Source organism: Haliaeetus albicilla, chromosome 5 (assembly GCF_947461875.1).
Source record: "Haliaeetus albicilla chromosome 5, bHalAlb1.1, whole genome shotgun sequence".
Taxonomy (NCBI): Eukaryota; Metazoa; Chordata; class Aves; order Accipitriformes; family Accipitridae; genus Haliaeetus; species Haliaeetus albicilla.
The window spans coordinates 38,281,130-38,294,666 of NC_091487.1; the positions used below are offsets into that span (position 1 = coordinate 38,281,130).

Sequence of the window (13,537 nt, forward strand, 5' to 3'; positions counted from 1 at the left end):
ACTTGGCTGTGGACGTAAAACATCTGAAGGGTCTAATGGTGAAAAAGGATACTGAGTCACATGCCATACTTACGTGCTTGTCAGGTCAACTGAGGACTGAAAACCTCAAAGCTTTTAATTTAGCATCTTTCATTATAAAAATAGCAAGTAAAAGGGATCAAACATCCCTTAGGCATTTACATGAAAGATGTCTTCCACTTTCCAAGCACATGGCAACTGAGCCGAAAACAAATGACCAAAAAAAAAAAAAAAAAGCTCAGCAGTAAGCATGAGAGGGTAACTGAAGAGTAAATAATCCACTTCCTGGGGCCTCAGTGATTGAGCAGTGGCATCCGCCCACACTAACTTGCAAGGTTGGAAAGAACTCACATGTTCCCATTTGCCATTGATCTCATGTGGGGTGATCGTAGTGTAAGGATTTGTTCCTGCCATGTTGACATGGTATGTCTGGACAATCTTTGAGACTTCATTGTGGATTCCCAGGATGGCCTGTCGCTCCTTGTCGGCATCTGGCAAAGTGGCTTTGAACTGTTCGTGTGCTGTGGTCAATCCCTGCAGAAGGAAGGCAGCAGCAAAGGGAGGGTAAGAGCATTAGTTACTGAATAGCCTCTTCAGCAAATGTATCCCTGCAGAAGTAACTGCAAAAGCTTACATATTCCCAGGATACAAAGCAGGCTACTCTAACACACTTTTCAGGTTCTCTCAGCATCAGTGAACAGGCTGTTTTAAGTAGTTAAATGATGTGAAGTCTCATTTTCCCTCTGTTTCTGTCCCATGTTGACCAGTGACAGAGATCACATCCCAAAAAATGGTGGAATAATTCTGGCTCATAATTTAAGGGGAACTATTTCTCCAACACTGCTCAGTGACTGCCTGTCAGCCCCTTTGGGAAGAAGGTCTGACTACTAGCATTACTTTAAAGCAGTCATGTCTCACTAGTGTAAATGTGCCATGTTTTTCTTTTCCCACTAGGTATGCACTAGTTCTACACCTAAGATAATTCCAGATTAATAGTAAAAGTCAGATTTGGTCTGATCAGAGTCAGTTAGAACTAGGTAAAGGTCTTCAGCCAACTGCAAACTTGCACAGGAAACATATGCTCCTCCTGCTGAAAACCAGCTCCTTCTCCCTGAACACAACAGGCCCTTTCTGTTTCCCGTCTTGCTGCATTGCCCAGACTCTGCTCCAAGGACCGATGGCGGGGGCACGCTTGCTGGTAGTTTGTGGACAGCTGACAAGCCAGTTGGTCCTGGCTCATCTCCCACTGCTTCTACAGGCCTTCAAGGTACTTCATCCCAGATGCCTGGAAGATCAAGACTAGGGAAGCAAATGCAGGGAAAAAGGCAACAAAACAAGTGGGGGACAGAGAGGCATGTGCAGGGATAATCAAGGGAACAGTGTGGACAGGAGAAGGAATGAAAGTAAACTGTATAATTGACCACTCTTTTACAACACACACTGTAACTACTTTTTGTAAAATTCCTTCCTTACATGGTGACTCATTACATTGCAGCTGCTGCAGTGGCCATAGAGATGTAATGCAAGTCTAGGGGGCTGGGAAAGATATGGCAAACAGTCACAAAGAGATGATGGAAGTGTTTAAATGCTGTTCAGATTTGTTCTGCATTAATGAAAGACTTAATGAACCCCTTTGTTCAGGAGAGAAGGCTAGAAGAAACAAGTAGCAGCTCAGTAACAGAGCTGATACGAGGCTAGGGCTATTTCACTACCCCTTCACTGCCCTGGCTGTGTAGTGTCTCCTCTTGGTCTCCCATTCGCTGCCTCACTGATGGCCACATTGTTGTCAGCCATTCCTGCAAAGAGCTGACTTGGATTCTTTTCATAAGCCCATCAAGCAGGAGAAATAGAAGTCCCCACTGCAACCCAGGAAGAGTAATTCCTGCTCTCAAAGGTCTGAAAATTACCTGTAGATACCTCAAGCTGCTTTTGTAACACCCTTTCAGAAGGGGGAAAACTGAGATATTGTCTCTGTTGCCTTGCAGGAGGCAAGAAGACTGTTGCTTCAAATCCTAATCCACTACCAAAGCGGACAATTACTGCCCTCATGGCACGTCCTATCACATAGGACCAGATGACCTGGTCATGACATTGTATAGGGCAACTGACCTGCAGAACCTGTGAGCAGCATTAAGCTTTGCTTATGTGGGTTAAAAAAAACCCCAGAAGACCCTAAAAGAGAGAGTCACTCAATTTTCAGGCTTTCATTAATAAGACTCTGGAGTTACACTGAAAAATCCACTGTCACTTCTTTGTGTTCAGCTAGGATGGTGTGAGCACATTTCATACATATTCAGATCCAGGTTTTTGGAGGAAATCAAGGAAAAACATACTCCTTTTTGTTTCTTTTGCTAAGGCTCACTCACTAGAGCAGAAGTACCAAAACATGACCTACAAATTCGGCACCACTAGGAATCCAGGAGACCCGACTGCCCTCTATCCCAACCTGATTGGTGCAGATGACTACTCTGTACCTGGATCTCCTCAATGGTGTGAACAATGAATGTGTCCTGCAGGTCCTCCATGGCCCCTTCCATCCAGTTATTAAAAGGGGCAGCTCGTTTGGCATATTCCAGGTACAACTGGTCAATTGTTTCCAGTAGCTTCTCTGTCCTCTGCGCATGCACAAAAAAAAAGAAAGAAAATCAGAAAAAAATGGTTAGAGAAGAGTAATCATATAGATATGTGGGTTGTCTGAGCTGCTCTTTCCTTTCAGACCTAGGTGCTCCCAGGACAGCACTACAGTAAAAGTCTCTCTGCTGTTAAGAGATTATACACAGGATGGATTTTTTACTCTGATGGAAAAATCTGAGGTCTTTTGAAATAAAACAAGGACAGTCTTTTCAAGCAGAACAAAATTACAAAACACAGAAAAGTAGAAATAAATCAATAGCCTGAGCAAACGAATGGCACTATAATTGGGCTGGAAGGGGAAAAGCAGGCTAAATATACTGAAGTGTAGCCCTTGTTTACCATCCAGGATGTTCTAGGAGTGCACAAAAGAGCTGAAATTGGTTGCTCGTGCCTGCTGCAGCTTCCTTTCCACAAATGACCTACCCACGTAATCCCAAAGGTCCAAGTTGTAACAGGTCTCACCTCCAAGGCTTCTCTACGTTTCTGGGTTAGGGCACCCAGATTATCCCACTGATCACAGATCTTCTGGCACCTGGCATTGACACTGGGAGAGTCGTAATAGTCCAGCTCACTATAAGGGGTAGGGGAAAAAAGGACAAGAAGTCAAATAAATACCTTTTGGAGAAGAAAGAGAAACCCATTAGAAATCTTTATCAGCCTTCAGGACTGATTCAAAGAGCTCATGGTCTCTGCAAGCAAAGCGAGCCAGGAAGACAGCAGTCTCTCGTTTTGGAGACACTGTATGTTATAGTACATCAAACAGCACAGAACAGGAAGAAAAACAACCACCACCCAAGCCCTCAACAAACACTGGTGCTGGCTGCCTGATGGGAATAACTTGGCACTGGTGGAAGGGAGTATACACTTTTGCTCAAACTGAGAATAAACAGATTATGAGCAGAGCAATATGCCCCTGTATTCTGCTTAAGAACATCGTGCAGGCTAACCACCTGTATCTCGCACATCAGAATGGGCAGCAAAGATTTTACTATGAATGCAAAGAAACTGCTTAAGATCGTTCTACGAGTTGCATAGTACAGGTGCCAAGTAATAGCTAAATTACACAATCCATTCATTTATTTAGGACAATCCCAGAATTACAGTGTAGGTTTCTCTCCTATATGCCTGACAGGGAGTGCTTTGCTGAGATGTCTATAGGTTGGCACCCACAGAAGACAGGCTGGTAAGAGTATGGCTGGGGAAAGGAGAGCACGGGGGTAAGCTGAAGTTTCTGGTCTTGTATTGATTGCTTTGTGCTCTTGGTTCTGCACATGGTCAAAGAGGGAGAAACCGGCAGGCAGAGGGAGACCAGCCAAGCTGGGAAGTGTCAGCCTTGAAAGAGAAAGCAGAATAACTCACTGGGCTACTGAGTGACCCTGGGCCGTGTGATGAGCATTTCTCTAAGCAGGTTTAAACAGTTTCCTCTTGCCTCCCCCAGCCTTGTTTCTTCCAACCACGGTATTGCCCTTCTGAGGTGTGTGGGCACAACTGTTGATGGAGTCTTGCGGTAAACTAGTCAGGAAACCGATTTGGGCTAAAAATAACTTTTTCTTTGCTGGGTTTTTAATCCAGATCAGTTCCTTGATCTACTTTGCTGCAGAGCCAGCACTGCAGATGAAAGAACTGCTTCTGAAAGCCTGGCTTGTAACACACCCATGCTGGACCACTACTGCTGGGGAGTGGAATGTGCCATGCCCGCAAACACGCCTGGCATGGGCAGCTGCAGTGGCTTCCTCCAGACCCTCTCCATCTCCCTGGCAGTGTATTTCTGGGGGAGAAAAGAGCTCAGCCATGGTTTTTCAGGGCATGGCGTCTTTGCTGAGGTGGAAAATGGATTTTGGAAGGATGACAGAGCCGCTCTTCTCACACTTTGGAAGAAATCACCTCTCCCCCATATTAAGGCCCAGCCTTCCCTGTTGCTCTTAGAGCTGCAGCTGCTTTGGCTGGCATGTAGCATGTGCTTTGGAAGTGGCAGGTCAGCTAATGCTTGCTGACTAGCCAGCCTCGGTTTTAATCTTACTGACATGGAGGATTGCCTTGAACGCTCCTCCTGTTCCAAGGTCAATCCTCCAGTGGACAAGGGAGCAATTCCGTAAATCTGTGTTGTTAAAGGAGATAACGATCTTGATCCAATTATCCTGATTTTTTAGAGAAAAAACAGTCTTTCAGCCCAAAAGTACTGATCTTAGCCCAGACACTAACTTGACATAGGCCAGTGTGATATATAAATATTTTTAAAATAGGAAACAAAGTCAACGCCAAGTTGTTCAGACTGTTTTTGCCAAGAAACATGCACAGTTTCAAAATTTCTCTCCCTATGCTGCAGAGACCAGCTCTTTACCTGCCTGCTATCCCTAGTAATCAACTTCCTGCCCTGAGGAGACCCCATTTGTCCTGGTAACCTGTGTCACTCGTCACTCCAGGAAAGGGAGTGGAAGTGAAGGTTTCCAAGCCGGGGGAAGCAGGAAGGGAGCTGAGCTGCTGTGGGGATGCCCTGGAGCAAGTGCCGACCAGAGTCCATAGGTGTGGAGCTCCTGGGACAAAGAGCTGGGGGTGGCAGCAGAGGCCACGATGGGCTCAGGCATCAGCAGATTTTTTTTTCCTGCCAGAATAAGGAGGATTTTTTTGATAAAAGAGAACAAACTGAAGGCCTGCTATGCTCTGTTGTTTTCTACTGTTCCTGGAAAAGTATGACGGCGTTACAACTCTGAAACCTAGCAGGCACCAGCGGCAGGTCAGACTCTTTAGGAAAGGGTTCACAGCAGCATAACGAGCTGGAAGAAACTTGGAAACTTGGCTTGGGGATATAATTCTGCCACCCCCTCATCAGCACCCACGACTCATCCATTTTCTGGCCTGCTCTTGTGGTGCGTCCGGATACTGGAGAGCAGTATCCTAGATACCGTTTGGAAACACTGGGACTTCCCAACATTTTTGTATGGAGATTGATTTATGGCTCGCCAGAGGGCAGAGGGCAACGCTGATTAAGCCTCTCTGGCCACAAGGATGGGATGTGTGCCGGGGTGCCGTACTTGAGCTCTTGTGCAATAGCAGCAATCTGTTCCACGCGGTCCTGGTGTGCAGCCAGGTCGCTCTCAAAGGCCTCATGTTTCTTCAGCAGGGCCTTTATCTCCGAGAGGGTAGCCGTTTCGTAATCCTTCTGCTGCAGCATTGCTTCCTTACCTGGGGAGGGAGCCAAAGGACAGGAGAATGAAGGGCAGGACCCAATGCCCCCAGAGCCATCTCCCCATCCCGGAGGCCCTCAAAAGGGCATCTGCCCCACTCCAGACACCCTGCTCGAGGCTTGCCCTCATGTGTGCTGGCCTAGAGATGCACAATCCTCACTTTCAAACCACAGAGCGTGAGTCTGCCATTAGCAACAGTGAAGGGCACATAGTGGAGCTCAAGCCAGTGCTGTGACAGTTTATACTGGACTAGTCTCAGTGTACGCAAACTGGGCTATGCTGGTCCTGTAAATGCCAGCCGTAACATTTACTGTACGGTAACTTTTCCTCTGCTCTGTAGCTCTTTTCTATCCAAAGTTCTCACTTTGCAACTGTTAGGGAATGCCAACGTGGCCGTGTTATGTAGCAGAACAGAGATCAAGCTGATTTTCATACATTCTTTTCTAATAAAGTAAGAAACGAACGTAGCATTCTTGAGAGGAAAATCTCATGGAAGCACCTATGCATGATCCATCTCTTCCTCCCTACATAACGGACAGCACTATGTCAGGCAATACGAAGCAGGTAGGTTGGCATTACCATCTGTCCAGGACTCATGAATGGATGCCTTCTGCCGGAACTTCTCTGCCAGGTGATCCAGCCTCTCTAGCCTCCGGATCTCATTCAACAACCACTCCTCATAGCCCTTCTCAGCCTGCTCTAGGCCACCCCAGGCATTGTTTATATCCTAGAGACAGAAGCACAAGAAGAAAAGGCATTTTAGAAGATAGGGGGAAAGATGTACATCAGCATTAGTCTCCATGAGCTATATGGCTCCAACTGGTTGGAGGGAGTAGATGTAGGCTTTTAATCTCATAGTGTTGTGCAAACAGGTCAGGAAGACGAAGTGCCAGACTTAAGATAAGCAGGACTAGCAGTGTCAGGATATACCTGTCTGCACGAGAGTCCCTCTCGAAACACTTCCCCACATGAAACTTCAACAAAACCATTTTTCAATTAGAAAAAATAAGAGGCACCTAGACATCTCCTCATAAAGACATGCAACTTGTGAAGAGCCTCAGTCTGGTTTAGATACAGGGAAGCAATGATCACTTGACCCTCTCTTATTATAGCCTCACTGAACTATATTCTGTAGGGTTCCTACCACAGAATAGCTCACTCTGAAGTTGGGGTATGCTCTGCCCACCCATGGGCACAAAAGGAGTCCCATTTTTTAGGCATGGTTGGGGTATATACGAGCAGTTAGCCCCACTCACCGAGACCATTTTCCCTTCTGAAGGCATGAAGGCTGGCCTGTTGCTGAGCCGCAGCTTGGTCTGCAAGGTGTTGAAATTGATCTCAAGTTGGCACTTCTCTTGGACCTTGGGGGGCTTGTGCAGGCGGCGGTAGTCCCGGAAGTCCTCCAGTTTCTGCTGCATGGCTTGCATGGTGTTCTCTGGGGCCCGGTTCTCCAGCCAGGGGATGGTGCGACGGATCCACTCCAGCAGCTGGAAAGAGCAATGACAAGCCTCGAACTGAAAATTGTGTCAAAACTACAGGTGTTGCTCTGAATTCATTAGGGACAGTTTACTTCTATGTTTGCTGCCAGAAAGATTCTCCCACCAGCAGGGCTTGTAAAGAAAAGTTTGCCAGCTTTTTTGGATGCATTTTTTTTTAATGAGCAGCCCATTCCCTACCACGCTAAGTAGTACTGCTTGTTGCAGTACTGCCAATCCAACATGCTTAAGCCATAGCTTTCACACAATCAGGACCAAACTATGTCCTCAGATTACACTAAAGCCTTAGAGTTTTGCTAGACTGTTGCATAACTAAAGGATGCTGTAAGTCATATTATCTCCAGAAGGGTCTGACAGGAGAAATCAAGTTCTTGCCTCCAGTTACACTTTTCCCACTCTAGCTTCCTTGAAGTCAGTGTTGCTCTTTGAAAAGCTCTCTTTAGCAAATCTATCTGAGGAGCCAGCAAAATGCTAATGCAATAGACAGTTTATACTGTGAATGGAGTAGTGTCCTATGCTTTTCAGACCAGGCTGAAACCAGGCTCATGGGCTATGTTTGCTCTTCTGTTCTCCATATTCCCCTCCCTACTTATCTTCCACAAACACAGTCCAGTCCATGTTCGGTCACTTCTGTAGTTTCACAGCTGTCAGTCTGTCAGCCTTCTCAGTTAACCAAAGCAGCCTCCAGCTTGTATCTTACACAGATTCTTTCCAACTATCAGCAAACGCATATTTCTTTCCTCAATTATCTCTAACTTCCATTCTCTCCGATCCAATTCATGACTTCTGCAGTACCTCAGCATACAATTTGTATGAAAGATGTTACAAAATTGTATAGTCCTGAGGAATGCAACTTAGACCAGCTTGATTCTTTCTTTAATTTTAGCATTTCTGCAGCTGCTCTTATTAAACTGATAAACTCAAAGCTGCTCTATGGAAGCTTTCTGTTTTAAAGCAGATTGCTCTTCCCTTTAAGATAAGTTCAATCTTTAATTTTTCTCAAGCTAGAAGGGGGGAAAAAAAAGGATTTTCCAGGAAAACATGGGCCAATAGCATTCCCCAAGATTAGTTATCAGCATTAAACGCAATTCCTTTCCACCACCCAGAAACCAACAGCACCATGGACACCTACATCACTGGCCAGTTTTTCATAGTCTTCCATGAGCTGTTCATTTTCTTGGTTGACTGCCAGCACCTTGCAGATACGATTTGCTGCTGTCTCCGCCTGACAAAGAGAAGAAAAACAGAAGAAGGGAAAAGTGTGAATAAAAAATATAAACCAAAGCTTGCAGCTTAGCTTCCTGCTACATACCTGCAGGTAAAGTCTCCTACCCTTGGCTCTAGCAACCTGTCTGCACTTCAAAACATCTGTCCTCACCTCTTTGCTTTCCATCTGACCTTCTACAATAATTTATCTTTCCCTTCTCAGGTGAATAAATTACTTCAGAGATTCTCAGCTCTACTGATCCCACCCTATGTATGGTGAGACAACCACATTTCTATGCCTTTTCTGAAGCTGATTCTATGAGAGGGCCCTGTTGTTTGCTTCCTACCAGCGGGCCCCTGGCTGCCTCTTTACAAAGACAGGGGGTTTCTGCCACCACCTCCACTGCCCTCACCAGCATTCAGAGCTGCAACACCAGTAACTGAGTGGTGTCAAGCTGATGAGACTCTCTACATGCTTTTACACCAGGAAAGAACTACCTAAACAGGGTTAATCCATAGACTGGACTTTGGAAAATTCCTAATTCTGTTTGGAAGATAAAGTGGTAGATACTCTTCTTAACCTTAAATTCTGCCCAGCAGAGCTGTCTTCAAGCTTTCCCTGTATTTCTGGCACTCATTACAGGGCCACCTCCTCCAGCATCTTGCCACATGACACCTACCATGTATTCAAGGTCTCATGATCCAGCTGAGGATTTTTTTTTTCTCCTTTCCGGGTAATCTTTCTGCTTACTCTCCCAAAACAAGTCTCACCAAAAAAGAGCCTGTTATTACTATTTAGGTTGTTTTTTTCCATTGTGGGACCAAAACCTTGTTCTCTGCAGGGAGTTGAACATGTTAAAACATGAATTTGGAACAAAGTAAGGATCAGAAAAATCCCAGCTATGAACTCAGGAGCAGCCAGTCTGCCCTGGAGTGCCATGCATGTGTTTGGCATGGGGAACATACAGCGGGCTGATCCTTGCACAGCATGTACCTGTGGATATCACCTCCCTTTATCATTATCATGGTGGGTGCCATGCCACAAAGACCCGGGGGATATGCCCCTGTGAGGGGTGTCAGGGGATTGCTCAGCACCCTCTTACCACAGTACAGCTATTGCCCTGATGATCTGTTTTTAATTAAAGTTTGTAATTTAATGGGGTGGGTTTTGATATCCAGAGAAAACTTTATAGACACTGGGGAAGGTCCTAGAGCTACCCACGGGGCCTCTGTGGAGTAGTCCTCCTTACAGAGGCTAAGTGGAGATGAAGAGGAGAGTGTACATGCCAACACCACAACAGACCAATTGAGAATGCTGTGTCCTGCCTTAAAACTTTGTGTGGGACTGATGCCAAAAGAAGTTTTGCTGAGCTTATAGCTGGCAAGATTCAACCTTTTTCTATTTTTAAAAGGCCTTTTATTATATATTTATTCAATCTCCAAGGCCATTTGAGAAAAATCCTCTATTTTTTGCAGCTGATGCGAGGCAACAAGAATAGCAATAAAGTCATAGGCTATACAGAGATGTATAGATTGCTAAGGTCCCAGGGGGTCTGGCAATCTTATTCATTTGTAAGAAGCTGTAAAAACATATTCAGTCATCTATCCCTTCACTAAAGTGGGCCAGCTAGCAGATACACAGATATTAACCAATTTAAAACATATCAGAGGGACCTGTACAGGAGAAAGAGCAATTTAACTTAAAAAAAAAAATAATCTGCAAAAAGTGCAAACGATGATTACATTTAAGAGAGTTTGTATTTTGATCTGTTTTTAACTAAAGTTTTTACTTTAATGGAGTGGGGTTTGGTATCCAGAGAAAACTTTATAGACATATGTCCTGGGTTTGGCTGGGATAGAGTTAATAATCTTTCTAGTAGCTGGAATAGTGTTATGTTTTGGATTTAGTACAAGAATAATGTTGATAACACACTGATGTTTTTCAGTTGTTGCCAAGTAGTGTTTATACCAAGTCAAGGATTTTTCAGCTTCTCATGCCCAGCCAGCAAGAAGGCTGGAAGAGCACAACAAGTTGGGAGGGGACACAGCCAGGACAGCTGACCCAGACTGGCTAAAGGAATATTCCACACCATGTGTCGTCATGCCCAGTATATAAACTGGGGGGAGTTGGGCTGGGGGAGGGGGGCAGATCGCTGCTTGGGAAGTAACTGGGCATCGGTCGACGAGTGGTGAGCAATTGCATTGTGCATCACTTGTTTTGTTTATTCCAATTATTGTATTATTATTGTCATTTTATTATTATTATCATTATTGTAATTTTATTATTATTATCATTATTCTTTTCTTCCTTTCTGTCCTATTAAACTGTTCTTATCTCAACCCACGAGTCTTACTTTTTTTTTCCCCTGATTCTCTCCCCCCGTCACACTGGGTGGGGGGGAAGTAAGCGAGCGGCTGCGTCGTGCTTAGTTGCTGGCTGGGGTTAAATCATGACAACATGGAACCAAACAGTGTGTCAAAAAGACATTGCCAGAGCCCTACCATGATGTGCTTAGTGACTGCAGGGAACTGCTGGTGCCAAATGTTTCTCTCAATCACCCCAGGAGAGGAGCTCCCTGCACACTCTTAACTTTCTTCTTTTTACACCCCAGGAGCTCACTGCAGCAGCAGCCAGCTGTGCAGGAGGGACCCCATTTCACAGAGGCATATTGACATGTACCCAACGATAGATTTCCTCCAGCTGCCCAAGTTTTTAAATATGTGCATGTGTGTGTATATATATATATATATACGTGTTGAACATCTGCCCAAACACAAAAGCCCTCCGAATGTCAGCAATTACGACATTATTTGTATTATGCTAACGGCTGAAGTGTACAGGCTTTCTCTCCCCTACCAGTACTTGCTTCTCAATGGTTCTTGCCTACTCCAGACTGCTCTATGCAACGGTGTGCTGCTGCTGCAGCAGCAGGAAAGGCTCTGTGGCCACTATCACCATTAATGTCATGAGCAATGCGTTGCACTGACTTGCTCTGAGCAAGGCAGGACAAAAGGATCCCAGTGCTTTCAGGTAACCTCCACAAATACCTCCCACGCTGCTGCTAATGAGCTGATCTGTGATGATGGCAACCTCAGTGAAACACTTCCAGGTAAAGGAAGAGTGGCTCGCTAAGATATTTATATGATGCCAAGGCAGCTCCCCCTACACCTTCGTTAGTGGAGTGAAAAAAGTAATTTTGACTTCCCCACACTGCTAAAAGCAATGATGCATTTAGGATGCTCACACTAGCTCCAAACAAGCCAGGATGCTCACAAGGCATGGAGCACCACTGAGAAAATGCACCATCCTGGGGTTTGGAAGCTGCATACCTGTATTCTCAGAGAACTTGTGTAAGCTGATCAGCTTCACTGAAGCATCGTGCTGACACATGAATACTGCTTGCACTCAGAGACTGTGGGGAGGGCAAGCCCAGGGCATTCTGCTTGATACCACACTGCTGTGTGATATGCGTGTGATGTCTGGTGGACTCAAAATGGAAATGTGAATAGCCAAAGTAGCAGTAATTTCTCTGCCTTTTGTCTTTTCTGTACTTCTCAACCCTGACCTGGACTGCCTAGCTGTCTCTCTAGCTCATGGATCCAGGTCTCTTTGCTGAGAAGGATCATAAAGGAAGGCACTCCCACAGTGTGCTACACAGGGAAGATGCCTTCCTGTTGCCGTCCTCTGGCCCCAGAGGACCACTCCAGAATACTGTATGCTAAACACAATCTCTTAATAAAATGGTAAAACGTTAGTTAGAAATTTTCACCCCAGAAATTAAGTTTACAAAATATCAAGCCAACCAGTAGTTGCATGCATTTAGTGTGAAAGTCAGAAGCAGTTAGGAAACAAGCAAACCAACCAAAGCAAGTATACCTACAAATATATATATATAAAATGGCATAAAGAAAAAGCAGCCATCTACACACACGTCAGGCTGGGGACCCTGTACCTTCAAAAGCTCAGTATAAGAGAGTGAAAGAAGCAGAAAGCAGCTCATGGGACTTCCCTTCAGGACTGGTGGCAGTAATGAAAAATCTGAATGAAAAATGGAGCAATATCACAGTAAGTCACCTAACCATGCACGAGGTGGTAAGACATTACAGTCTGGGCTGGGGCTTGTACTCAGTAATCACTTTGCATTTGCCCAGGGGTTTGAATCTGCGTCACTCAGCAGCTGGCTAATGCACAGCTAGGGCAGCTCCAAAAAGGAGCTGTGCCCCTTCTGCCAGGGCACAGTTGAGTTGCTGGCCCATCAGGACTGCTAAAAAATTAAATCTTCAGTCTTCCCTGTAAGCCAGTTAGACTACACAGGATTGAAGCTTTAATAACTAAGAAGCTCCAGCTCTAGTTCTTGCCCCAGCTACTTGGTTCAGGTCCTGAGGCAGTAAAAGGTTGTTTTCAGTTATCCCAGGAGACCTAGCATCCACCTAAATTGCTGATGAGAGCATGGGACCTACTGAGCAGGTTTCCACATCGTGGAATGGGTAGAGAGGGAAGAGGAAGGCATTGGTGAGGGGCACAGCTGCTCCTGCAGCAGGCCACAACCCTCCTCATATTGTGGTTTGCAGTTTCCTCAATCAGGAGTTCTTCAAGTTAAGCAGAAAGCTTGGAGCTGTCCCTCAGGGGCACTTGGCAAACAGCAGGCCTTATCACAGGGCTGGCATAAGTTCTGAGACTACAGTCTTCCTGGGCAAGTATCAGCTGGCTGGAGTTTGCAGCCTGGTCTTAAGGGTTTTGAACCATTCACAAAGCAGGATCCTAGTGGAAAAGTCATGACTACACAAATTATGCCAAATGGGCAAGTCTACTGCACTGCTGTGGGACATATTCCCAGTTCCTTGGAAACAAGACAGTATCACATAATTTATATGAAACAGGGCAGAGAACACAAAGCTTGAACTAAAGAGCTGCTCCCTGGAACCTGCTGCCTGCGTTTGCCCTCTGAAAGCCAGCATCAGCATGGTATCTGCATCAATGCTAAGACCATCAGCACT

At 45.4% G+C, this 13,537-nt stretch overlaps 1 protein-coding gene across 5 annotated transcripts in view; it reads right to left on the reverse strand.

Annotated features, from left to right (window-relative positions):
- ACTN1 (actinin alpha 1) overlaps positions 1 to 13,537 on the reverse strand; it is a 92,605-nt gene that overhangs the window by 9,644 nt on the left and 69,424 nt on the right. For all 5 annotated transcript variants that reach the window (XM_069784195.1, XM_069784194.1, XM_069784198.1 and 2 more), the window contains 7 exons: positions 8,466 to 8,558; positions 7,094 to 7,324; positions 6,417 to 6,564; positions 5,685 to 5,835; positions 3,115 to 3,223; positions 2,493 to 2,633; positions 370 to 552 (listed from right to left, as the gene is read on the reverse strand). In XM_069784195.1, the coding sequence (XP_069640296.1) occupies positions 370 to 552; positions 2,493 to 2,633; positions 3,115 to 3,223; positions 5,685 to 5,835; positions 6,417 to 6,564; positions 7,094 to 7,324; positions 8,466 to 8,558 (1,056 nt within the window). The remainder of the gene's footprint in view (positions 1 to 369; positions 553 to 2,492; positions 2,634 to 3,114; positions 3,224 to 5,684; positions 5,836 to 6,416; positions 6,565 to 7,093; positions 7,325 to 8,465; positions 8,559 to 13,537) is intronic.